At 56.3% G+C, this 26503-nt stretch overlaps 2 protein-coding genes across 3 annotated transcripts in view; both read left to right on the forward strand.

Annotated features, from left to right (window-relative positions):
- The window catches only part of Scly (selenocysteine lyase), a 28998-nt gene extending 17640 nt beyond the window's left edge, over positions 1 to 11358 (forward strand). For both annotated transcript variants that reach the window (XM_048808854.1, XM_048808853.1), the window contains 5 exons: positions 4568 to 4604; positions 7040 to 7123; positions 7524 to 7623; positions 8846 to 8921; positions 10273 to 11358. In XM_048808854.1, the coding sequence (XP_048664811.1) occupies positions 4568 to 4604; positions 7040 to 7123; positions 7524 to 7623; positions 8846 to 8921; positions 10273 to 10426 (451 nt within the window). In that variant the 3' untranslated portion in view covers positions 10427 to 11358. The remainder of the gene's footprint in view (positions 1 to 4567; positions 4605 to 7039; positions 7124 to 7523; positions 7624 to 8845; positions 8922 to 10272) is intronic.
- Positions 11359 to 11497: 139 nt separating this feature from the next.
- Positions 11498 to 26503, forward strand: part of Espnl (espin like) — a 31206-nt gene continuing 16200 nt past the window's right edge. The window contains exons 1-4 of the mRNA XM_015481650.2: positions 11498 to 12635; positions 13860 to 14050; positions 16331 to 16517; positions 18734 to 18916. Of these exons, the coding sequence (XP_015337136.1) occupies positions 12342 to 12635; positions 13860 to 14050; positions 16331 to 16517; positions 18734 to 18916 (855 nt within the window). The 5' untranslated portion in view covers positions 11498 to 12341. The remainder of the gene's footprint in view (positions 12636 to 13859; positions 14051 to 16330; positions 16518 to 18733; positions 18917 to 26503) is intronic.

Genomic DNA, 26503 nt, shown 5'->3' on the forward strand with positions numbered 1-26503 from the left:
GAAAAGACAATGGATAGATTCCACCACTGAGATGACAAAAGTATTAGAATCACCCAACAAATATTTATAGCAGACACAGTAAAAATGCTCCAGTGAGAAATCATGGACACCCTTGAGCAGATGAAGTAGACGAAAGAGAAAGACGTAAAGAAGAACCAAAATGGAAATTTTGGAACTAAAAACTGCAGTAACCCAAATAAAAACCTCAGGTTGATGCATTCAGCCATAGAACAGGGGGACAAAGGAGAGGATCACAAACTGGAGGAGAGAGAAAATAGACTGGGAGAAACAGCAGGTGAAGCCCCGGATACCCTGGAGACTCCACCAAGTGATAAACGTTTATTTTATCACGGGGAAGAAAAGTCAACAGGGCTGGGAAAGTAACTTGAGGTAGTCATGTCCAAAGAATTTCTTACGTTCGCCAAAGACAGGCACAGACTCAGGCTGCTGGAAAGCACCCAATAGGGTGAGCCCCAGGAGACTCACCCACCAAGGCACGTGAGTAAGCTTCTAAAAAGGAAAGACAGAAACACCTGGAAGCAGTCAGAGCACAATGACAGCTCCCTGTTAGGAGAAGCACATCTGAGGGGCAGTGGGCTTCTCCCAGGAGCCGCGGAGGCAGAAGAAAGTGGACAATATTTTTCAGGTGCTCAGAACTGTCTGCTCAGAACCTCACGCCCAGGGAAGAGAGCGGCAGGTGCGTAGGGGAATCAGGCAGGTGCAGGAGAAGAACATCCCCACAGGCCAGTCGCGTTCCTTCTCCTCTGGCCTCTTCTACGTGGTGTGTGATGGCTTCAGTAAAAGTCATAGCGATTTCTCATGGTTGTAAATGCATATGGAGAAAAGGTTTAAGATAATTACATAAAGACAAAAAGCAGAGTGTCTCTACTTCATTTGAACTGGTAAGATGACAACACCAGTAGACTGACAAGTCTTACCAACGTGGTTTTCAGCCACTGAGAACACTACCGAGAGATGGAGAGATAACAGCAAAAATCCAATTTTAAAAAATGTTAAGTGCCCACAGGAGGACAAGGAAAAGAAAATAATTTTTTAAATGGGGCTGGAGATGTGGCTCAGGGGTGGAGCACTGGGGCAGAAGAGTGAGGCCCGAGTGTGCTCCCCAGCCCTGCAAAAAAGGGAAGAGGGGGGACAGACCAAGTGAAAGGGTGGGCTGAAGCCCTAGCACATGAGTGACCGGGTTAATGCAGATGTGAAATACACCTGTTAAACTCACACCAATATAGCAATAGGCAGCCGGAAAGTAAAGGGTGAAAGGGTTATTAGGTAAAGAGTCCAAGGACAGCAGGTGGCTGTCCAGTACTGTAGGCTCCAGAGCAAAGAAAGTGACCAGAGACAGGGAGGATGTACAATGAAGGGGTCAGTCCACCAAGAAGACAGCGATTGGAATCTGGGGGCTGGATGACAGGCTGCAAAACGTCAAGCAAAAACTGAAGAGCCGGGCGCACGCCTGTAATCCCAGTGGCTCGGGAGGCTGAGGCAGGAGGTTGCGAGTTCAAAGCCAGCCTCAGCAAAAGTGAAGCACTAAGCAACTCAGTGAGACCCTGTCTCTAAATAAAACACAAGATAGGGCTGGGGTGTGGCTCAGTGGCTGAGTGCCCCTGGGTTCAATCCCTGGTACCAAAACAGAAAACTTGCAGGACACAGCTGAAGCAGGGCTGAGAGGCCAGTGGTGGTGCTGAGGCACGCGAGGATGAGAGGGAGAACCTCCAGTCGGCAGCCCAGGCTCCCACCCGAGCAGCAGGACCAAGAGCAGGCGGAAGAAGGAGGTAAAGGAGAGAAATCCCTGAAACTGAAGACAGTGACGAGAAAGCAGGTCAGGGAGACAGGAAGCTAGCTCTTCGAAAATAAAAAGCAAAAGAATGGCAAACCTCCAGCAAGACTAAGAAAGGCAAAAGGAATGGAGTAGAGGCCTCACCACAGCCCCCCGCACCAACGGACAGTGAGGGACGCCGCAGACAGCCCTGCACAGGGACGCTGACAGCGCAGACACCGACCGCCTCCTCACAGACTAGGTCCACCCGCGCTCACGGTGAAGTAGGTCATTCAGGTCGCTCTGTAACTGCTTGGGAATCTACAAAGGCTACACGACAAAACAGGAAATCTGTAGGCCCACATGGTTTACCAGAGAATTCTACCAAATGTTTAAAGAAGAACTAATACCATTTTAATATACTGTCTTCCAGAAAATAAAAGAAGGAACACTTCCCAATTCATTTTCCGAAGCTAGCATTACCTGGATACCAAGACCCAAAACAGTACACAACATAACAAGACTACAGACCTTGATCTCTTGTGAATTCATGTGTACAAACCTTTGACAAAACGTTAACAAGTAGGGCTCAGCAGTGCACAGACAGAGTCCTGGATTGTGACCAAGACAAGGTTATGCCAGAGCCCTACGGCAGCTTTCGTGTCCAAACCCAACCAGTGCAACCCACCACGTTAACGTGGGATGGGGAAATAAAAATAACATGGTCATATTTTATGCAGAAAAAACTTTTGTCATAATCCAGCACCCAAACCTGATGTCCATTCCCATGCCTGGGAGCAGAGCAGTGACACCTGCTGCTGACTCAACTAGCACGGGAAGTTCTCATCAGTGCAAGAAAAAGAAGTCAAAGATGAACAGACCAGAAAGGAAGAGGCAAAACTGTTCCCAATCATGTCACAGGATTATGTAGAAAATCCTGAGAAAGGGACTAGAAAACTTCCAGAATTAACACAGCTAAATCACAGGGCACAAGACGTCCATTTTAAAAATCTGTTTTTAAATTTTAAAATACCATGTACGATAAAATATATTCAGATATATGTCTAACAAAGTTTATAGGACTTGGGGGAGGATGAAAGATACCAAAGAAAATGTAAAGAACAGAGACGCGCCATGTTTCTTTGGGAAGATGCAACCTAGTGAAGATGTCAGTTCTACCCAGCTTGATAGACAAGGGAATACAGCTTCTCAACAAATAGTGTCAGAACAGCTTTCATGAGCACGGCAGAAAGTCGATCAGAACAGAGAAGAGACAGTCACACGGGTGCCACGGGAGGTTTATAGTTGTTTGTCCTGGAGATCAAACCCAGAGGTTTACTGAGCTACATCCCCAGCCCTTTTATTTATTTTTTTTATTTTGACACACTGTCCTGCTAAGTTGTCTAGACTGGCCTCAAACTTGCCATCCTCCTGTTTCAGCCTCCCAAATTGCTAGAATGACAGGTGTATGCCACTGCAGCCAGCTCTAAGTGATCTATGACAAACACACACAGTTTAATGTAGGAAATACACCTTTTCAAAAACAAATAGTGTCAAAACAATTAGGCGTCCACAGGCAACAAATGAACCTTGACCTAAGCCTCACACCTGACGAAATATCAACTCAAAATAGATGGTGAAATGTAACATAAAGATATAAAACTTTTAAGCCAGGTGATGTGGTAGCACATACCTCCCAGACACTTGGGAGGCTGAGGCAGGAGGGTAGCAAATTTGAGGCCAGCCTGGGCAACTTAGACCCTCACTCAAAATTATTAAAAAAAAAAAAAAGCTCAGTGGTAGAGGGCTTACCTAGCAAGCATCAGGCCCTGGGTTCAGTCACCAATACCATGCAAAAGAAAAAATAATAATTTAGACATCATTTTGCCATAATATATATTATATTTATATATAGATAAAACTTTAAGGAAAAAAACATGAAAATCAGGATCTAGGCTAGGCAGAAGATTCTTGGGCTTGACAGCAACAAAAGTACCCATAAGAGAAAGTTTATATAAATTGGACTTTACAAAAATTTAAGAATGCTCAGGAAAAGAAAAGGATTAGGAAGAGTAAAAATATTTCATGGTTTTCTTTGTGAAAGACCTTATTAAGAGGCCAAAAGTCAGTGTGCTTCAGAATGTCTTTTCAAATGAACTGATCTGACAGAGCACTAGTATCCAGAGTCCATAAATCACTTACCAGACTCTACAGCAAAAAGCAATGGAAAATGGACGGAAGACCTAAAAGGACATTTCCCCAGAGGACACACAGCAAAGAAGCCCATGAAAAGATGGTCAAGGCCTTAGTAACGAGTGGTGGTCAAGGCTTCAGTAACTTCAGATGCCTATCAAAGCCGTATGAGATGCCATCGCCACACACCTACCCAGACACAGGCGCTGTGGATGCAGGGCGCACCGTGTCGGCAGGCCAGCAGCAGCCTGCCGCAAAGGGTTAGGGACAAAACTTTAAATTAAGAAAAGTATGATGTTCTGTTTTTCTTGCAAGAAGGGTAGAGTTCTGATTCTGACATGCGAGCCACTGCTCCTCGGGCCCCTGCCCCGATCCTGCGCACGCACACCCGCCCAGTTGGCTCAGTGCCTACGGTGGTCTGTGTGGGCAGGATAAGTGGGAACTTGGCCTGGGGGCTGGAGCCTGTTACTGGCACTGAGCGCCCATGTGGCCCATGTTTAGGAAGATCATTTTGGTTTTGTTTGAATTCGATGATGTTCTTGGAGAAGGACTCCTTCCCAGGACTTTGGCTGATCCTGCATGATCTCTTATCTCCTACAGGACAGAGAACACTCCCATGATCGCCGGCCTCGGCAAGGTAAGCCTGGTGCCCTTGGCCAGAGGGGTCATACTGCCGTCACCTCAGCAGTGTTTGGAACCAAGGCTTCAGGGGGATGAGGTTCAGGACCCCATGAATGGACTGATAAGAAAAAGCCTAGATTTCATTCCTCAGCCTGGAGAACTGTACCTTTGGAGATCTGTAGGGTGGGCTGCACCTGCTTAGGGGTTTTTGTTTGTTTTGGTTTGGTTTGGTTCAAGGGATTAAACTAGGGGCACTTAACCACTGAGCCACATCCCCAACCCTTTTTATTTTTTATTTTGAGACAGGGTCTCACTGAGTTGCTCAGGTCTTTGCTGAGTCAAACTTGCGATCCTCTATCTCAGCCTCCCGAGTATCTGGAATTACAGGTGTGCACCACCATGCCTAGCCTGCTTAGTGTTTCAAAAAGTTCTTCTGATATAGCAATGATGTCCTTGCCACCAACAGTGAGGCCCCGGTTTACCTGTCCGGCAGGTGTATGGTTGTCCCTCACTGCACTGAGGCTCTGCCCAGCTGCCACTTTGAGCAGCCCTCCTTGAGCCACATCCCCTCACTGCCCCTCTGTCCCCTTATCCTACCGTGTGTCCCCTGCATTTTAGATTATTTGTGTGTCTTGCCTTTCCCTGCCTGTCTGCCTCATTATCCCCAGACAGAAGAAAAGGTCGGGAAGAGTAAAAGAATTGGCTGTAACTCAGAATACTCAAAGTCATCATTTTTTTCTTCTTTTTTGGCCATGGGGATTGAACCCAGGAGTGCCTAACTACTGAGCCCCAGTCCCAGCCTTTTTATTTTTATTTTGAGGCACTACATTGCTTAGGGCCTCACCGAATTGTTGAGGTTGACCTTCACCTGGAGATCCTCCAGCCCAGCCTCTGAGTCACTGGGATCACAGGTGTGTACCACCACATCCAGCATTCATCTTTTTTAAAAAAAATTGTAAGATGTGTCTGTAATGCTGGGGTTGACTCCAAGCTCCACACACAGCAGGCAAGTGCCCACCTTTGAGCTGCACCCGGCCGCCAGGTCCTGCCCTTCCTGGTGTTGTGCTATGGTAACCACAGCTGTTGGCGGGAGGAGTAAGCGCTGGAGGTCTGGCACCTGCTCGTTGATCCCAGTGACGCAGGGAGGCCTGTGGCTGAGAAGTGCCCGGGTCAGATCACAGGGTCACCCGAGAGTTCCTCAAGCCCTGGGTGTGGTGGCTCCCTATGTGAAGCCTCAGCTCGTGGCCCCCCAGCCTGTGACCTCACGCTTAAGGTTCATTGCACCCGCAGCTGCAGAGGTGCCCAGCTCGGTCTTGGCTCCATCTCACTTATCCAGGGTCTTATCCAGGGTCTGGCCTCCGCTCGCCTGGCCAGCAGGGTCCTGGGAGCAGCCTCCACTCTGCCAGCCTCTCCTCCTCACGACACGCAGCTTCTTGCTCCTCTTCCCTGTGCCTTGCTGAAGGAATGGTGGCCTCTGCTGTGTTGTTCCAGCCACAGGGCTGTCCCCAGGCCCTGGGCAGCATGACACCACCCCCGGCCAGTGACACCACACCACGGCCCCGCCCCCTGCATTGTCTGCTGTCGGGTCCACTCCACACCTGCCCTGGTGGGCCTCACCTGCCCGATGACCATAGCTCAGGGCAGGTCCTCACCTTTCTCCAGGGACACCCAGGTCCCCTGCTGCTTGCTGCACATTTTCTCAGGGTCCAAAATCTTCCTGGGTCCCTCCTGTTCCCTCTCACCATGAGGCACCTCCTGCCATCCCCATCCTCACTTTAAAAGCCTGGGAGACCCCTTGGGCCTTTCCTGTCCTCATCTCCCGCATCTAACAAACAGAACATCCAGTGCTGCCCTGGTCTAATCTCATGGCCCCCGGCCCTGGGCCAGGTCCTGCCTGCCATCCCTGCACAGCAGCAGGAGAGATGTGGCCATCGGCCAGGTCACCTCGCCTCTGCCCCGGTGACGGCATTTGTCTGCAGCACTTCACTGGATCCAGCTCTTAGGGGCCCGTGAAGCCTGTCCCCTTGTCCACTGCTGCCCTCTCCTTTGGCACAACAGCCCTCCTAACTTAGGGCACACTCCTGCTCCCCACGGGGCTGTGGCTGGGGTGCTGCCCTCACAGCCATCTCCGTCCACCCCAAAGGCTGCGCGGTCACTCCTGGGTTGCCTCCACACAGGTCTTTCCCGTTCTGTTCCTCTCAGGAACACACATTCCTTGGGGTTGGGACCCTTCGTGACCTGTCTGCTGGGGCGTATGGTGCCTGGCACCAGCAGGGGGCGGCTATGGAGAGTGTGGAGCAGCACCCTCTCAGGAGGCCAGCGTGGTGGGCACTGTGGAGCTGATCTGTGCCCTTGGGCTGGGAGGTGTCGCTGGGCTCTTTAAGCCTTCCTGCTGTCCTTGGCTTTGCAATGACTGGGCTTCTCCTCAGTGTCACCTGTCTGTGTCTCCAGGCTGCTGAGATGGTGACTGAGAACTGCGAAGCTTACGAGGCGCACATGAGAGACATCCGCGACTACCTGGAGGAGAGACTGCAGGCGAGTGGGGCCACGCACAGTGCCGGGGGCTGCGGGAGGGGAGCATAGCAGGTCACACGAGAGAGGACTCAGAAGCAGAAAGCGAGCTCCAAGCAGAGGTCCCCAAAGAAGGACCCTGGCCAAGCAGACTGTCCTTAGGCAGAGGCACTCACACGTGCTCAGAGTAGTGTGGTGTCCACCTTGGCTTCCCGTGGACTGCCCTTTGTCTTGCCTCCCCTGTGGTCCTGGGGATGGAACCCAAGGCCCTGCGTGTGCTAGGCAGGTGCTCTGAGCCGGGATCAGACCCTCAGGTCTCACGGTGGTGGTCCCCAGTGAGGTGAGTGGTCACTCGCTGAGACAGCTGCTGCCGTGGAGGAGTCTTTAAAGCCATCACCAAATGCTAGATTCCTTTTTCTTTCAGGCTGAATTTGGTAAGAGAATTCATTTGAACAGCCGGTTTCCAGGAGTCGAACGTCTTCCCAACACCTGTAACTTTTCCATCCAGGGACACCAGCTTCAAGGTGACTACCTGTCTTGCCCTGGCCCTCTTGATGTGTGTTGCTCCCGCACAGTGGGGCCACATGGATTTGGATCCAGGACAGTGTCTCCCCTCTTGCTGTGTGCCTGGGTACAGCAGCTCGAGCTGTTAGCAGATTGCCAGGGGTGTGACTATCACGGGGCCAGGCTCTGAGAACCAGCCTGTCCCCTGGGTCAGCTGGTTGGTGGCTTCCTATGGCTCCAGACATTGGCAGCTTCGTTGCTGACCTTGTGCATTTTAGGAACACTGGGTGTGGATACTCTCAGTTCTCACATCAGCCATTAGCTGTTAGGGAAGCAAATAAAATCATCCATTGCTAAGAAAGCTCGTCTGTTTTGTTAGCAATTTTATAGAATAATTTGAGAGGAAGAGAAAATAGAGGCAGTCATTTTTAACACCTGGCTAAGTGAGGGCAAAGTGCCCATCTATGGGATTTGTTTATTCCTGTGACCTTCTCCCCCAGCCAGGAAGCAGGTAGTGTCCCTGCCTCCCAGAGGTGTGTACATCCTGGCCTCAATTCCCTGAGGTCCCAGTCCAGGGCCTGACCTGCCATGTTTCATGGGTAGGGGGTATGGTGGCCCAGAGAGCATACCCGATCACACCTGCACACTGAGTTGGACTTCACAGAAGGGCTGTGGGTCTCCGTGGATCACACAGGGAAACTGGCCCTCCTGTTGGACTCGCAGACTCCTCTGGGTGCCATCAGTGTGGCAGCATGACTGAGAACTTGTCATTCCCACAAGCAAGGACGCAGGAGGCCACTCACCCTCTGCCACACCCCTTACCAGGGAGAGTGCTGTTCCTGGCCACCTCTGGGGCACTTTGTGCAGCGACTCTCCTGCAGCCACCCAGTAGCCGGTGGCTCTGAAGTCCCATGCTGTGGAACAGAGGGAGGCACCTGCCACCTCATCAAGGGGCTCCCAGGTGCTTCTGCCCAGAAAGGAGGTGAACAGGTGACAACCCAGCAACAAGCCGTAAAGTGAGGTCAGAATCCCAGGGGTCCTGGAGGTGAGGGTGTGAAAGGCCATTTCCAAAGCCAGGCTGATGGGGCAGGAGCCTGCCCTTCTGCAGCCAGGAGAGAGGGGAAGTGTTTTCACTGGGTGCTGCTAAATTGCCTGGAGGGACCAGGCCTGAGGGGGGAGGAGTGGGAGGAGTGGGGAGGGGTGGCACAAGCCCTGGGTCTCAGGCGCGTGCTGTCTTTGCAGGCTATGTGGTGCTTGCACAGTGCCGGACGCTGCTGGCCAGTGTGGGGGCTTCCTGCCACTCAGACCAAGGGGACCGGTGAGTGCTCGTGGCCACATCCAGTGCTCGGGTGGAGGCAGAGGGGACTGAGGGCTCTGGTCACCTGAGCAGCAGTCCTGCAGGGAGAAGGCCCATCCCTGGCTTGCTGTGGCTGTGGTGCTTGTAGGTAAGCGGAGCTGCATGAAGAGCCCAGACTTTCAGGAGAGCAGCCCTGTGGTGGCCACAAGTGGCCATTCAGGTCTGGAGCTAGTGGGACAGTACTAGAGAAGCAGCCCTGCCCCAACTGGCAGAGGAGGATGAGGACAGGAATCGGGTTAGCACCCAGCAGCAGGAAGGGCTACAGAGGGCTGGCCTGGCCAGGAGGCTGGGGTGCAGCAGTCCAGAGCCTCCAGATCAGAGAGATGCAAGTGAGAGGGCAGGCACAGGGGCTGCCACCGATGGAGCCCTGAGGCGGCCTTGCTGTGGGTGCTCACCACAGCCCTGTGCTGAGAACCGTTTCTCAAATGAGGCCACTGAGGCCAGAGGCGGGGACAAGCCCAGGAGGAGCAAGTGCCAGTGGTTCCTGAGAGGAGGCAAGAAGGAGGGTCCGCCCTCTGGTGGCTTCTGTGTCCTGGCTCAGGAACTGAGGGTATCCCCCAGGAGGCAGTGGTGAGGTGGGGAAAGGCTTGGACTGACGGGGAGCCCCACAGCCCGCCAGGGCCTCGAGGGTCAGGGCGGGGATGCTGGTGGGGATAGCTGTGGAGGTGGCTTAGGGGCTGGTTCTGTCCTTGGCTGACAGGAGGCAGGGGCCCAGCACACAGATGGACTCTTGTCCTGTCACTGTCCTCAGTGTGGTGCACGGAGAGGTTGGGGGAGGAGAGGCAGCCCTCGCCTGGGCCTGCGTGTGAGGACCTTGTTCCTGGGGCACTCGGCTGGCACTGTCCTGGTGTATGCGACCCATGAGGCGACCCTCAGTGCCCCTTGGTGGTCTTGAGGCACTGCGCCCTGGAGCACTGGCGGGCTCTGGTGTGTGCAGAGCAGTGCCTTGGCCCAGGCGCCTGGGCGAGGCCTTTGCAGTCTCTGTCAGTCCGGGACAGGGAAGCCTGGGGCCCTGGGGCTGCTCAAGGGGAGCCAGCGTGAGGGGCAGCACCACCCTCCTGCTGTGAGGGCTGTAGGGAGGCTCCTGGGGAGACCTTCCCCACAGGTGGCTGGGGTGGGCTTGGTCCAGGGTGTCCCTAGCAGATGACGCTGAGGGCAAGGGGCGGGGGGAACAGCCAGGCCATGGAGTGGGCATGGGGTTTACCCAGCCCGACCTGGGGGCTTGGCGGAGAGTAAAGGGCAGTGTGTCTTCCCTGAGTGGCATGAGCAGGAGACTGTCCTCAGGGGCCGCTGACGCTGTCCTCCTCCCCAGGCCGTCCCCAGTGCTGCTCAGCTGTGGCATCCCCTTCGATGTGGCCAGGAACGCGCTCCGGCTCAGCGTGGGCCGCAGCACCACCAGGGCCGAGGTGGACCTCGTTGTGCAGGACCTGAAGCAGGCCGTGGCCCGGCTGGAAGGCCAGGCCTAGTGCTGGGGCCGCCCTTGCCCTCAGTGGCCAGGACAGGGCCGTGGTCACTGCGCCCATAGGAAGCCCGTTGCTGAGCGCTCGGTGTCTGACTGTGCCTCTCAGCTGCGCCAGGGCCACACTTACTTCCTTTGATCCTCGCTGTCATGGAGTACCCAGGCACAGGGGTGTCCGTCCGTGTGCCTCCTCCCCTGAATGTGGGCTGATGCAGAGATGTCCTGCCCAGCCCAGCTCCTGACAGGCCCAGGACACCAGCACCCACGTAGGACTGTCCCATGGCGCTGCCAGAGGCTGTGTGGAAATGGAAACGCTTCTCCCCTTGTCCCTCTGGGCACTCAGGACTCCCGCCCTCCGAAGGCTGGCTTTATCCAAAAGATAAAATCCACTGCCAGTAAGCTGCTGTCAAAGATAGGAAACTATGGCACCTGCACCATGTGATGTGGCCTCCCCTGACCTCCGTGTGCAGTGACCCCCAGATGGGTGGTAGCTGCTGCTCTCGCCTCCCTGGCCCCACCATCATCCTGACGATGCCTTGTCCCCGTGGGACACCTTCCTGGCAGACAAGCATGGTCTGCCCTCATGGTTCTGTGGGCCACTGTCCACTGCCCTGCCCAGCCCCCCATTGTGCCCGCTTCCCCCTCTGCTTTCTTACTCAGGATTCAACTCCAGCGTCACTGCTGTGAGTGTGTGCAATTCCGGGTCACCCCGAGGTGGGGGCCAGGTCATCCCTGACTCTCCTTACTGTTTGCAAAAGATTTGTTTATCCTCACAGAATGTATGGCATACACATCAAATGCCAATATTTACATAGGAATAATTTTCAGAGAGTAACATTTTTAATGTGCTTTTAAGGTCCAAAGAACTATAGGATGATATTGAGGAAAGGATTATCAGAAATTAAATGAACTAATTAAAGATTTCCATGCCTACCTGGACATCTGTGGCTTCCTGTGTCTGTGACCTGTCCTCTGCCTACCCTCTGCCTGTGCCGTTCTCAGCGGCCGAGGGTGTCTGTCTGAGCTGACAGCAGGAACGTCATCCCAACCTATCATCTTAAAGTTGTGCTTTAGTCTAAGAAACGCAGCTTGGGATCCTGCTTCTGGGAGCCCTAGAAAGTAGATCCCGACCAGTGCCTGCCAACAGCCCTGCCAGGAAGAGACCTCACTTTTCCTGACCTCCAGCAAAGACCCATGTAATGTCTAGACCCTTGATGAGAACAATCTGGAAAGAGGTGCTCATAATTAAGACTGCTGCCCCTGAAACTGGAGAGGGGCTGTGAGTCCCTCATTCTCACTTTGGAGACCCTCCCATCACAAAACCACCTGGACACACACTGAGTGTCACGGCCAAGGGCAGGACCTGTCTGTAGTGATGACATAGCACAGACACTTAGGCCCCAGGGGCAAATCACCCTTCCAGGAGAATTGGGAAGTGCCAGGGGGCCTGGCAGGGCAGGGCACAGCAGGTGCTCGGGAGCCCATGCTGTCTGTAACTGGAAACACCTCTAGATGCTGAGACTCGTCCTGCAGAGAAACCTGGTGTGCTTCCTCCTGCCTCACTGCAGGTGAGATGAAGGCCCTGGCAGGAGGAGGAGGTTCCAGCTGCTGGGCAGGACAGTGTCTGGGCTAGGGCCAGGCTTCCCCTCGCTGGATGGCGCCCACCCTGGGCAGCCCTTCTCCCACTCTGTGTGCCTTCCACGCTCTGCAGCCCCAGGCACCTGGCCCTGGGGGACTGTAGGAGTGGCTTGGAAAGAGCTGGTCCCCTGGGCCTGCCCCCACCCCTGCACCAGCCTGTTGCCGCCTCCCATCTGCCCTGTGCTCTGCTTATCATGTAACCAGAGCCGGCAGCCTCATTCACGCCTGAAACAGGAAGCCCCGCTGGGCCTGTTCAGGAGCTGCCCCAAGAGCCGGGCCAGAGGATGGAGGAGCGGCAGGCAATAGTGGCCGCCAAGGAAGGGGATGTGGCCACCTTGGAGCGGCTGCTGGAGGCTGGCGCCCTGGGCCCAGGCATCACTGATGCTCTGGGGGCTGGGCTAGTGCACCATGCCAGCCGGACAGGCCATCTGGACTGCGTCAAGTTCCTGGTGCAGCGAGCCCAGCTGCCCAGTAACCAGCGGGCCCACAACGGGGCCACACCGGCACACGATGCGGCTGCCACGGGCGGCCTGGCTGAGCTGCGCTGGCTGGTCCGAAATGGAGGCTGCGGGCTGCAGGTGAGCAGGAAGGGGACAGCCGGCAGCCCGTCTCCAGGAACCTTGCTGGGGTGGAACAAGAGCAAGAGCCCAGAAGGCCCCATTCACCAGGCTCTGTGGCCCTGGGTTCTTTCTCAACCAGTGGCATCTGTCTGCCCTGTGCCCATCCCCCAAAACAGCAGAGAGCCATCGAAGACAAGGCCACCTCCTAAACTGTACCAGCTCAGAGTAGCTCCTCAGGCTCTCCTGGCCATGTCTGGAGCACTTGGCCTGGCAGGGGAGGCTCGCCAGTGAGCAGGACCCCTGTCTGATCAGGCCTGAACAGCTGGGCTGTTTCTCAGAGGGCCAGAAACGGATCCATGAAGAGGCACGGCAGAAACTTGGGCTCAGAGCTTCAGGCTCTGGTGGCATCTGCCAGGCTATAGGGGCAGTTTGAAGCTGTCATGGTGAGGAGAGGGCTCTCGAGTCTCAGGGACCATCCTGTCCAGGCACTTCCACCAGGGCCCCACCCCTTCCCTGCCCGCCCTGCCCTCCTCTGTGCAGGGGAAGGACCTTAGACCCTGGCTGGGTTCTTGGGAGCAAGCCTTAGTGCCCCACCCAGTGGTCGGCAGTGGGTGGCCGGGAGCTCCTAGGACCTGGGGGAGGAAGACGTGTCAGGGCTCCTCTCGGCACCGAAGTCTGCTCCAGCCTCAGCACAGATTCTCCTCAGCTTCTGATAACCCAAGGGCAGCAGGCAGGAGCTGTGTTGATTCCAGATTCACTTCTGCTCACCCCCGGACACCCACGGCTGCCGAACGTGCCACACCTGAGGTGGAAAGGCTCCTTGGCCTTGGAGACCTATGGCAGGGCAGGGAGGGAGGAGCAGAGGCCCAGAGACAGGGGTCCTGGACACTCCCGGCAGGCATACTGGGCAAGTAGGCTGCTTCCTGACCTTGAGCAGAGGGCTCAACAGCCAAAAGGCGTACAGGGCCTGGACTGGGCAGGATCCCAGGATGTGACCCTCGAGCCTTGACTTGAGTCTGAACCCTGCCTCTCTGGGAGTAGGACCCCCTCAGTCCCAGCAGGGGACCCCTCCATGGAGGGGAACGGAGGAAGGTGGGAGGAAACGGGCTCCTGGGCCAGGGCTGTGGGTGGTGTGGGGTCCTAGCAAGTCCAGCCTTGAGCAGCTGACTGGCCGTGTGGCACTGCCTGGCAGGGTTGGGTTGGGACTTGCCACCGGCCTGCTCCCTGCCTGTGCCTCGGTAGGACCAAGATGCCTCGGGCGTCTCCCCGCTGCACCTGGCTGCCCGCTTTGGACACCCGGCACTGGTGGAGTGGCTGTTGCAGGAGGGCCACGAAGCCACACTGGAGACTCTGGAGGGCGCGTTGCCGCTGCACCATGCCGCTGTCAGCGGGGACCTGACCTGCCTGAAGCTCCTGGTGGCCGTCCACCGCAGGTGAGGGCCTGGGACTGGAGATGAGCAGAGAGAGCACAGGGGGCTCAACAGGGCGTGGGCAGGACCTTCATCCTGAGGCACAGCAGGTCAGCGGTGCTGACGGGTCAGTGAAGACAGCCAGTTGCCTGAGCAGAAAAGAAGCACCTGGTGTGGGCAGCTGGGCACCTTTGTGGGCACCTGAAGGGAGCAGAGGTTGTTTAACTAGGAGGCTGGCCTGGGTTTGCCTCTACACTGTCCATGCCAGACACTAGGAACCTCTCCTGCTGGTGGCCAGCTGGCCACCTCAGAGACCTGTGCCCACCTGCCAGGATTGGTGACTAGTTGGTGATGACCCTTTGCCCATCTTTGCCCAGCACGGAGGGTCACAGTTGTCATGGTTACGGGGCAGGAAAGAAAGAGGCACCCAGTGTGTCCCTTCCTTCCCAACCAAGAAGCCTGCCCTCTGCCTGTGCCCCCACCCCCGCCAGGAGCTTTCTGCTTGTCCATCTTGTTTCCCAGGGACAAGCCAGGATAGCGCAGCTGAGAACAGTGTCCTGTTTCTGTCCCATTGTGAACAACCTGGAGAGTCTGGGTGGGCTTCCAGCTGTTCTTCGGAGCACCCACATTGCCCCAGGCCTGCGCAGCTTTTAAAGCAGCTTCCAATATTGAGCTGGGTGACTTCACATCAGCACATACACGCATACCGGCATGCACACACACACACACATCACCACATACACACAACTGGGAGTGTCCTGTCCCACCGGGCACTCCCACTGGGTACTGACTGTGGGGGCAGATTTGCAGAACCAGGCCATGTGCACACTCCGGCAGCCCCAGACCCACTTTCTGCACCACCTGCCTGCTCCACGGCCACCATGCTGGACACTGGCCTGTTCAGCCCTGGTGGGAGAGCTTGCCCCAGGAGGGCACCAGGGCACACTCAGCCCTTTGGAACTCCCCTCAAGTCACCCTCAGGCTCTGTAGTCCAAGGAAGGAGCCCTGGATGGGCTGAGCAGGTACACAGTGGGTCCAAGACCAGGGCTGTGCCCAGGGTCCTGGGCACCTTGCTAGGAGCTGAGGCTAGTCCTGGCAGGAACTTTACTAGGGGAAGGAGGTTCAGATCCCTAGGCTTTTCACACAGCTGAAGGCTGTGACCAGACCCTCTGCCACTTAGGGGGAAGTGGCCCTCTGGGGTGGATCCCAAATTGCTCAAACTCATCCATTCTGCATGGGGCTGATGGTGGGCACTCTTGAGAGCGCCCCCTGTCCAGCAAGCGCCCTGGCTCAAGGCCCTAGAGGTGGAGGACCTAGGACAGAGCCAGGCTGGGACAGAGCTGGGGCTTGGGTGAGAGAAACAGAAGGAGAGCAGAGGAGCCCAGAGTCCCACGTCCAGGTCTCCTGCCCTCCACCAACCACTGTGGCCCTGGCAAGCACACTCCCAGGGCAGCGCGAGGCCCCCAGCTCAGGCTCAGCCCAGCTGCCTCACCCTCAGGGCTGCGCAGTGCAGGGTGCAGGTGCTCAGAGGCAGAGGGGAGCCCTTGGGGGGCTCGGGGGTTGACTGAGAGTTGATTCCATCTAAGACTTGACCACCTCGAGTCTAAAAAGATTGATTTTGTAACCTGCCCCCAGGTGAGGAAAGAAGGGAAGGGACAGCCATGCCCAGCCACCTGGGGAGCCCAGCCACCTGGGGAGCCCAGCCAGGGGCAAGGACCCCCAAACCCTGGGGCAGCAGCTGGAAGGAGTGTGGAAACTCAATATGTAATGGCTAGGGCCAGAGGTCCAGGGGTGCAGTGTGTCACCAGAGGATGGGCTTGGCCTTGGTAGGGGACTGGCCCTCCCTGCAGCTGGCTGGGGGGGACGTGCCTGGCCCAATGGCAGTGTGAGGGCAGAGTGGGTTTAGGCGGATTCTAAGACGCTGCTCGGCCCATCCTCACTGGGGACAAATGTTGGTGCCAACCCTGGGTATGCAAGGCTCCTGTGCTATTCATGGTGGCCCTTGGCTCCCGTGGTAGCCCATGGCAGCTCATGGTTAAGGGGCTGCCAGCCTTAGGCCCCACTGTGCTAGCCAGGCCAGTATCGCCCCTGCCAGGGGTAAGGAGTGCAGCCGGGAGTGGGCTCAGCTGCACCCCATGAGCCAGCTCCCGGCCCTCCCCATCTTGGACAGCACAGCCTTGTAGCTCTACAGGTGACGGGGAGGAGATGGACACAAGCAGGTCAGAGGCTGGGCTTCGCCTCCTCTCCATCTTGCCCTGCCCACAGCCCCTGGCCAAGCTCCCTCTGAACCCTCCCTCCCTGCAGCAGCGTGAACCACAGGACTCGCAGTGGTGCCTCCCCCCTCTACCTGGCCTGCCAGGAGGGCCACCTGCACCTGGCCCAGTTCCTGGTGAAGGATTGCGGAGCCAACGTGCACCTGCGTGCCCTCGATGGCATGAGTGCGCTGCATGCCGCTGCTGCCCGCGGCCACTACTCGCTCGTGGTCTGGCTGGTAAGGGGGTGCAGGGCTGGGGAGGAGGACGTCCAAGTCCACGGGCCTGCAATAAACAGGGCCTGAGGCTCCACCGGGAACGGGGACCACAGGGCAGCGGGGCATCACACAGGCTCCACAGCTCTGACCAGAGGCCTCCAGACCTGGGCCCCAGCAGTGGGTCTCCAGGGTGCGCTGGGGTTGGTGGCACCCCAGGTGCTCTGTCACCAGTGCCACAGACAGTGCCTGGCCTGGGCACCTTATCTGTTAGTTCAGGCCCACTGCCTCCAAGCCCTAGGCCAGTTCCCCTTCCTAGAAGGGAGCCCTGAGCCCCACAGCATGGAGACAGTGGGGATGACTCCTGCAGGGAGGGCAGGGACCTCCATGCCACAACAGAATAGCAGCCTGGCAGGGTTGTCGGGGAGCTCTGAGGGTCTATGGGAGACCTGATGGATCTCAGGGGAGGGAGGGCCTCACCAGGGAGGTGGCAGTGGGGGCGGAGCAGGAGGCAGCTGGGCTGGGTAGGGCCCAAAGCAGTTTCCTGGAGAAGGGAGCACCTTACCCGTGGGCCTGGAGATGGACTGGGAGGGCAGCCTGGGCTCCCCACTGAGGGTGCTAGAGAACATTGAGGTCTCTGAGCTGATCTGCTGGCGTTCCAGAAGGCCACTCTGGCTGCTGGTGGAGAGGGGAGAGCCTACTGCTAAGACTTCCCACGCTCGCCCCTCCCACCTTCCTCCTCTGCTGCTCCTGCCCCAGCTGCCAGCTCAGGGCCTTTGACCAGGCTGCACCTTGTGCTTGTTCAAGTTGGCCACGTGTCCCCCAGGTCATCAAGCCTGATCACATGTAATGTCAGGGACCTTCTACTCCCTGGAGAGTACCCTCTGGGAGTCCTGGAGGGCCAGGCCTTTGTCCATCCCCTCATCCCCTGTGCCTGGAGCAGGAGGGCTGGGGAATGTGTACTGGTCAGTGGACAGACCCGGGAAGGAGCAAGGATGGCCCCAGCCTCCCTGGCAGCCTGAGGCAGCCCTGGTGCCTCCCTGAGGGAGTGTCACCCTGGGGAGCGGGGGTGGGACCCGGGTTCTGCTGCACGGCTCTCCACACATGGCCCCCCTGGTGTCCCCGCCTGTGGCCTCACTCCATATGAAGAGCCCCAAACATGCTGTCCCCTCCCTGGGCCTGCTCCAGGCTCCCACAGCAAGCCTCAGGGCTGCCATGTCTGCCACATGGACGTGACCCGCAGGCTGTGGGGGAGAAGCAGCTGTGGTTGGGGTGGTGGGTGCCATGGGGGCAGGAGGGGGGGCACTCACAGAGGCTCGCAGACTGTGCTGCTGGAGCAGCCGGTCCTGGGTAAGCAGTGGCCCGGGCCGCGGGGTTCTCCAGGTGGGAAAGTGGCTGGGCTCCGCCTTGCATGCTCTCCCTGGGTTGCGGGGACGGCCTTCAGGGTCCCTTTCTCTAACACACACTGGATTGTGGGGTCTGCCAGGAACGCCTGGGCTGCAGGCCTCCCACCCCATAGGGGGAAGCAGGGCAGGGACTGGCGGCCCTTCTTGGCCCTTTCCTCCCGGGGAAGTTGGCCATGTTCAAGGCAGGAGGAGGGTGGAAGGAGGCACCACGGCCTAAGGAGGCAGAACCTCCTGCGGCCCACCCTCTCTGGGCGTCTCCCCTGCCAGACATACATTCAGCATGTCACCCTGGAAAGGGCTGGCATGGCTGTCGGCTGGGACAACCCTGGGAGGTGCCTGGCTGGTGCTGTGGACCAGAACCCACGACACCCTTTCAGGGGTCCCAGCACCGGCTCACCTAGCAGCGTCCTCATGCTGGGCTGTGCCCGGGCTGCGAAGCCCGGAGGATGTGGTGCTGCCCTTACCCGAGGATGCCCTTCCTCGCTGCTCCCTTCACCAGCAGCCGTTCACACATTGTCTGTCCACTAGGGGCCAGATGTGGCACTTTTTCATGACATTTGGTTTAAGACCTGGGACTGTGGGGTCTCCAGATAAAACCACTGCAGCGCGTGTCCCCACCTCACCCTGGACGCCATGCTGCCCTAGGGTTGTGGCCATATGATATAAGCCAGCTTGTCCCAGGGCTTCCTGAGAAGTATTGCCCCCACCTCCAGGCCTAGCTGAAGGTCAGCTCCCACTTTTGCTCTGAGCTACCCCATGTCCCTCCTCTCTGGAAGTGGTCACTCCAGGCTGGCCTCTGCTGACCAGCCCATTCCCTATGGCACTTCTCTGCAGGTCACATTCACAGACATCAGCCTGACCACACGGGATAATGAGGGGGCCACCGCCCTGCACTTCGCTGCCCGCGGAGGCCACACACCCATCCTAGACCGGCTCCTGCTGATGGGTGCCCCGATCACGAGAGACTCTTGGGGTGGGACGCCCCTGCACGACGCAGCAGAGAATGGGCAGATGGAGGTACCACGTGTGGCAGGAGCTGGGGCTGGGGCTGGGGCGGTGCAGCGAGCACTCAGGAGGGCTTGCTGACACCTTCCCGAGTGTGTCACAGAGCCCTCTGAGCCCTGCGGAAGTGTCATCCTTGGCCTTTTGCAGATGGGTAAACCGAGGTTCAGGTATACAGCATGTGTGCAAAGCCACGTGCCCTGGTCTCCACACCTCCTGCACATGTGCCCTGCCCCTTGCACAGAAGTCCCCTGTGGCCTGTCCCAGGCTGCTTGGTGGCCTGCCTGGGGCAGCCCTCGGCCCACACCAGGTTGTGAGTGGTTAGAAGCCTGAAGCCAACTGCTTCCCTGGCTGGGTCTCAAGAAAACCACCTGGGGAACCCAGTGTTGCAGAGGGGTCACAATGTCCCTGCACTGGTACCTGCTGCAATGCCCTTTTTCCAACACAAGTCCACACCCAGGGCAAAGCACAGCTCCCTCCTGGTCCCATTGGGGCCCCAGCCACACCGTTGCCTGCTCAGATCTGATCACCGCCATGGTGTCACTTGGCTTCCCGGTCATTCTGAAGCCCTGTGGCTGGGGCAGCTGAGTGGAGAGGTGTCAGATCCTCCAGTCCCTCCTCCAGCCCTGCCCTCTAGTCCCCCCTCCAGTCCCTCCCCTCCAGCCCTCCCCTCCAGTCCCCCCCAGTCCCCTCCAGCCCTCCCTCTTCCCAGCTCCCAGCAGCACTGCTCTCCACCCCTTGGGCCCCAGGCCTCCTCTCAGTCCTCAGCCCTTCCCGACTCACACACAGCTGACCGTCTCCCAGCTCTGTCCCTACCTAAGCAGGGACAGGAAGCAGGGCAGCTCTGGCCTGAGAAGAAGCCTGCACCTGCAGCAATCCTCCTCCTCCACCTGAGAAGACTCTGCAGGAGGGAAGGAGCCAGCTTAGAGGCTGGGGGAAGCAGAGGTTCTGTGTCAAGGGTCTCCACTCAGATCTGCTGGGGAGGGCCACGTGTCCCCTTCAGGCAGCTGAAGCAGGAAGGGCTCGGACTGAGCTCTGCTGTGTGGCCCCAGCCCCCACAAACCCGGCTGCTCACCAAGGGAAGGTGACCAGGACACTGGTGTCCAATTATTTCCCAAGCAGCCGATCTTTCTGCAAATGAAATAGTCACGGGGAGGCCAGGAGCCCTGCAGCTCCTGGGGGAAGAGGAGAAACCCAGGCTCAGAGCAGAGCACTCCTTCCTAAGACCTTCATGGTGGCACACAAGCCAGTGTCCTCAGCTCACCAAGCTCCTTCCCGCTCCGGCATTATCTGAGAGCAAATCAGGGACATCACAGGGTTTCCTCCATAATACCAAAGCCCTGAGCCACGTGTACCTCTTGTTTAAAAATCACAACCTGGATTATTCTGTCTAAAATCTAGCAATAATTCAAGTATCATCTACTGCCCAGTCCAGCGTCTCATGCCCGCTCCCTGACTGTACAGCAGGGCCTACGCAGGGTGGCGTGTGTGGGTGGTCTCTCTTCACTCCCTGGACCCTCTGTCCAGGATGGGGGGGTCATGCTCCTCCCCCACCTGCCAGGTGAAGCGTGTTCTTACCTAGAGCAGCTCAGCAGTTTCAGGTGTGCATAGGACGTGAGGAGACAGCACAGAATGCCCGCGCCCAGGCCATTCCCCAGTGCCACTGACTTCCATCCACACAGGACACTTGTCACAATTAGTGAACCGAGATTCATATGGTGTTATTAGCAAAGTCCACACCCAGATTTCCCCTCAGCTTTTATCTAATGTCCCTTTTCTGTACCAGCACCTCACCCAGGACGAAGGACATTGAGTCAAGCCTCCTTATCCCCCGGCCAACTGTGACTTTTTTTTTTTTTTCCATTTAAAAAAAAACAAGACTTCAAAATAACGAGCTAATGTCCCTGCGACCATGCTGGGGACAGTGGTCTTTTTGATGTTTCACTATGTCGCTGTCTTTTTCCTTTGAGTGCTGCAGTTACCCTGACTACTCTACAAAATTTTTAATTGCAATTTAAAAATACTCTCGTCCACCATCTGGAGGTCCAGGGACACTAAACACGCTCTGGGGCAGTGCAGCAGATGGCCAGGGCCTCCTCCCCTTGCACGACCGAGGCTCTGTCCTGTGAAGCCCCTACCCGGCAGGCCTGTCTCCCTTCCTGGTGCTCATCCTGGTGTCTGGTGTGCTTCACCCAGCATAATGTCCTCGAGGTCCCTACTGTGGATCGAAGGTCAGAGTGTCCTTTTCAAGGCTGAGCAGTGCTCCTCTGTGTGGCTCTGCTGTTCCCTTGGTCAGCCATGGTTGAGCCGGAGCCCCCTCCTGACTGCTGTGGACGTGGGATGCAGGGTCTCCTGGGGATCTGTGCCGGAGCGGGGCGCACTGACTGCTTCCTCAGCTGAGGCCAGCCCTGGCTCCGGTGGTACGTCCACTGGTCGTGATGGTTGCTTGACTTGCAGCTAGCTTTCCTTTGCTGGCGTTTTCTTTAGGATTTTAGTCTTTGGGAAATTTGGGTTTTATTAGATTTATTTCTTCTTTAAATGTCTGGTAAAACTCGCTAGTGAAGCTATTTGGATCGGCATTTTCTTTGAAAGAAGGTTTTAAATGATTCTTTGTATTAATTATAAAATCCTGGGTTTTTCGTGTGTGTGTGTGTGTATGTGTGTGTGTGTGTGTGTGTGTGTTTTGATTCAGTAAATTATATATTTTTTGGCTTTATTCCTAGAAATTTTTCTGGGAACTAATTTCATCTAAGTTGTCCGACGCAGAGGACAGAGCTGTTTGCGATGACCCTCCTCATCCTCTACTGCGGGAGGGGCTGCGGGTTCTTCTCTTTCCTTCCCGATGATCTGAGTTACTGCTTTTCTCATTTCTATCTTGGTCAGCCTCACCCAGAGACTATTCGGTGTTTAGTTCTTCAAACAGCCAGATTTGGCCCGTTCTGAGCCGCTAAGGCACCGCTCCCTCTCCTGTGCATCTGTCCCCTGCCTGGCTGACACCCACACTCACCTTCAGCCCTCTGCCCCCAGGGCTGGGGCTGGGTGCTCCTTGTGTCTCCACGTTTCCCCTTTTCTATGTGCTTGCTTAAGGATGGGGACCTTGCTCTAAGTCCTGCTTGACTGCACCCCACAGTTTCATGGTTTCTTGGTTAAGAATGTTTTCTAATTAATTCCCTTTTTGACTCTTCTTTGTCCCCAGGAATTACCCACCAGTCTTTCTTAATTCCCAACCACAAGGGCTTTCCAGCTAGCGGTTTGCTATGGATTTCTTCTTTTTTAGTTGCAGATGGACACAATACCTTTATTTTATCTGTTTTTATGAGGTGCTGAGGATCAAACCCAGAGCCCCACACACGCTAAGCCAGCGCTCTACCACTGAGCCGCAGCCCCAGCCCCTGCTATGGAATTCATTCGGTTGCACTGTGGTCAGAAGGTGTACTCTACGGCCATCTGTTAAGGGTGTTCTTCAAATCTGTGTACACAAAAACTCGTGTGTGTTGGATCTCCAATGGGTTGAGGGAGATGTGTTGAAGTCTGGATTGTGAGTTTGTCTGGGTCCCCGGAATCTGCCCTGTGTTGGGCATTTCCTGAAGCCCACCTCATCTGCCCTCCTGCTATGGCTCTGCGGGCTTCTCTGTCCCTCACTGGCCTGGTGAGCCTCGTTCCAGCCTTTCCTCTGGGCCTTCTGAACCCCCGCCTTCCTCTTCTTCTCTAAGTGTCTGGCGCCTGTGCCCGGGCTGGACATGGGCAGCCTTCTCTGAGTTTCTTGCGGTTCTGACGTCCAGCTACTGTTCATCTCACCCATTCACAGTCAGTGAGTTACTAATATTTAGGGGTTAGTTTTGTTCTCTCCTTTCTCCTTTCTCATTGATGGTCCTTTTCCTTCTGTGTGAATTTGGAGAAGGCACTGGGAGGGGAGCTCGGGGGTTGGGGCTCCAGGGGCAAGCGAGGCCAGCAGGACGTCCTTGGTTGTGTTCCTGCAGGTAGGGACCCGCCGCTCCGTCTTCTCTGGATTTAAAAGACCGTCTCCTGCTATTTCCCTCCACCACACTGACATTGAATCTCTTTGTGCTTTTCGTGACCGCCCTACCTCTCGACTGGAACCCTAGCCAACTGAATCTGAGGTGAGGGCTCTGCGGCCATCTCCACACCAGACTCCTCACAGTCAGGCTGGGGAGAACCGCAGGCTTTGCTTGGAGCGGGTGTTAAATATATATTTGAGGTCAAGTTCATGCCAGGGAACTCACCATTTAAAGTGACATTCCACAGCCCTTCTCACAGGGACACTTGTGCAGCCAGCGCCTCTACCTAGTCCCCAAACATCTTCACCCAAGAGGAACTCCTGTGTCCAGGAAGCAGGCTTCCCTCCCCCGCAGCCCGGCAGCTCTGCTGCCCTGCTCTGCTTCCCGTGTGTGGACTGACTTGTGATGTCTCCCACAAAGGGAATCCCACCATGCCTGGCTGTCGCGTGCGTGTTTTCAAGGTTCACCCATGTCAGAGCAGGTGTCAGAACATCTTTCTTTTGGGGGGCTAAATAATACCCTATTTTTGTTACCCATTCATCTCTCTCTCTCTCTCTCTCTCTCTCTGGTACTGGGGATTGAACCCAGGGACACTCAACCACTGAGCCACATCCCTCAGCCCTTTTTATTTCTTATTTTGAGACAGTTTCTTGCTGAGTTGCTGAGGACCTCTCTAGTTACTGAGGCTGGCCTTGAACTTGCTATCTTTGTGCCTCGGCCTCCTGAGCCGAGCAGCTGGGAACTCAGGCATGGGCCCCGCACCGGGCTCCATTCATCTCCTGGTGGAATTTTAGGTGCTTCCTCTTTTCGACTGATGACAATACTACTGCTATGAACATTCATGTGCAAGCTGTTGCTTGAATCTTGAAGTTACACAGTTTGCCTGTTCTCAGTTCTTTGGGGTATGCGGGAGGAGCAGAATTGCTGGATCACACAGTCATTTTTGAGTGATCTCCACGCAGCTGTGCCATCTTACATCCCCACAGTGCCATAGAAGGGCTCCTATTTCTCCGTCTCACCAGCACGTTTTATCTGTTTATTATTGAGCCCCTTGGTAGCTGGGAGGTTGTACCTCATTGCACTATAATACATTTTCAATAAAATCACGTATTAAGACAGAACTCAGTAAAAAATATTTGCCTGAGGCCCCAGATACCCAGGAAGGAGCGCCAAACGTGTCCAAGAACCAGTTCAAGGCCATCTCCCCCTTCTTGGTGCCTGTAGTTCAGAGGCACGTGTCAGTAACAGGGGCGAGGTCAGCTGAGCCTGTCAGGAGTGAGTCTCAGGCCCGTCGGGACCTGCTGGGTCGTGCGCCGCTGACACAAGGTCCCCCCAGGAGATCCGGAGGCAGCTGAAGGTGGCGAAGAGCACAGTGCTTCCACCTCAGGGGCGGAGAGTGAGTCCACCCGAGCCCACAGGGTGCAACAGGCCCAGGAGCAGCTGAGCGCTCCAGGAGAGCTCCGCCACCTCCAGAGAGCCGGCGGCCGGGGCCCTTGGTGGAGCCTGAGAAGGACTTGCCAGACTCCTCACGGGTTCTCACCCAATTCAGGACCGTTTCTCAGGGCCGTTTCTCAGGGCCGTTTCTCAGGGTGGGTTTGGAGAGTGTGAAGAGCATTAGCTCGGTGACTCTAGTGACTTCACAGAGCTGGACAGAGGCAGCTGTGAGTGCAGGGAGCGAGCTCAGCCCACAGCTTCCTGCAGAGGGTGGGGGTGCCAGGCCTGCCAGGCTGAGCAGACGGGGCTGGGGGGCAGGAGAGGAGCCTGGGCGGAGGTCTTGGAGCCCAACACTGGCTTGACTGTGGTGTAAAAAGGCCACTGGAAGCTGCTGTGGGATCCTGAGCAGGTGACTTTGACCTTGTTCCGAGGGGGCCAGCCACAGAGCCAGAAGCTGCTATGGGACAGGGCATGGTCCCCCAAGGTCCCTCACGGACAAGGTTTAAGTGGAAGTGTGGGAACACAGGTGGAGCCAGTGCCTCCGGGTTTGGTGTGTGGTTCTGACCCACCGGCAGCTCTCTACCCATCCATCCAAGGAAGGGCATGTACCGCTCATTCGGGGCCCATGACCACTGTCCATGGTGAGCTTCCCAGGACCACGAAGTTCTGGTTCCCCGAGGGTCAGCCCCTCCTCAGAGTCCCTGACTCCCACGGCCCTTCCCTGCTTTCCCTCCTTCAGATCCACCCAACAGTGTCACCGAGCACTTGCTTAGGATCCTACAGAGACTCAAGGGCCCAAGAGTGCCTGGCGTGGATCAGTGTTCTCATGGGGCGATGCACAGGGCTCTTGGAATCTGGGGGTTCCCTCGGGCTGTGGCATTGCCTGGGTGTACTCCTGGTTTGTGGTGGTGGCCAGGAGTGTCAGGGACCAGCACTCCCAGGCCAGTCCTGCCCGGTGAAGACTGTTCCCTCACCCCACATGGGTCCCGAATGGCTCGTTCAGCAGGGAGGGTAAAAACCCTACCTTTAATCATCTGAGCTGAGTACAAAACCTACTTCAAATACATTTAATCTCCTAAGTTTAGAACCTAACACACACCCCAGTGCGTCCTCCCAGGTAGGTGTGAGACACCGTAGCCTCTCCCAAGTAAATATTGAGAGAAAATGGTATTTTGTTTCTCTCTGCCCCCTGAAAGTGACGTCAGCCACGGTGGTGCCAGCCTGCTGCCTGAGTGTCCAACAGTTCCCTGTCTGTTGCGCCAGCAGCAATTCTGCAAGTCAGAATGTCAAAGAGTGACGTCCAAAGTGTTGGGAATAGTGACTCCTTCCAACTACAAAATGAGATGGTGGCAAAGATTGCTACTGGACTCATCAGCTAACGAGGAACCCGTGGTCCGAAGTGGCTGAGCCGTGTGCTGAGAGGAGGGCTGACTGGAGGCAGCATGGGCCCCTGTGCACAGGCGGCCATGGGACACCTCATGGTGGCCCTCCACTCTTTTTCTCTTGCCTTCCAGTGGGCAGGAGCCTTGTGCAGGGCTTTGTTCTCTACAACCTACAGAGTTGGTGGCTCAGAGGCAGTGGACGGAGCTGAACAGGATGCCCAGGGTCCACCTGTCTGACCATTTCTCTTTCCCAGCTGATCCTGACGCAGCCATCTTTGTTCTCAGGGTAGAACTGTAACTATTTTAAAATTGTGTGCACAGGTAGATGCGACCTCCTGTGGAATCCGTGTTGGAATGGTACACAGGTGTGGAAATGGTGGTGTGCAGGTGGGGCTGAGGGCCCTGCCCCGACTCACCTCCATGGATCTGCGGCTCCTCTCTGTCCAGGGTGCCTTGGAAAACACGGCTCCTGGGAGCCCCAGGAGGTGGGAGCTGCACCATTGCCTGGCATTGTGACCTTGGGACCTTCTTTACACATCTTTATCATCTGGTATGAAATTGTACAATAATAGACTCCCAGAGTGACGTGAGGATCAGACAGGTCTCTCCCATGGACCATGGAACCAGGTGATGGCAGATCTCGTGGGAAGGTCTCGTTTCTCAGCATGGAAAACTTGTTCCAGATGTGGACACACTGGTCCCAGCAGCTCCAGATGCCCGCCAGAGGCCTTTGGCTTTCCACAACAAGGCCAAGGGCCGGGTGGGAG

The sequence above is a fragment of the Marmota marmota genome, unplaced genomic scaffold, assembly GCF_001458135.2.
Source record: "Marmota marmota marmota unplaced genomic scaffold, marMar, whole genome shotgun sequence".
Lineage (NCBI taxonomy): Eukaryota > Metazoa > Chordata > Mammalia > Rodentia > Sciuridae > Marmota > Marmota marmota.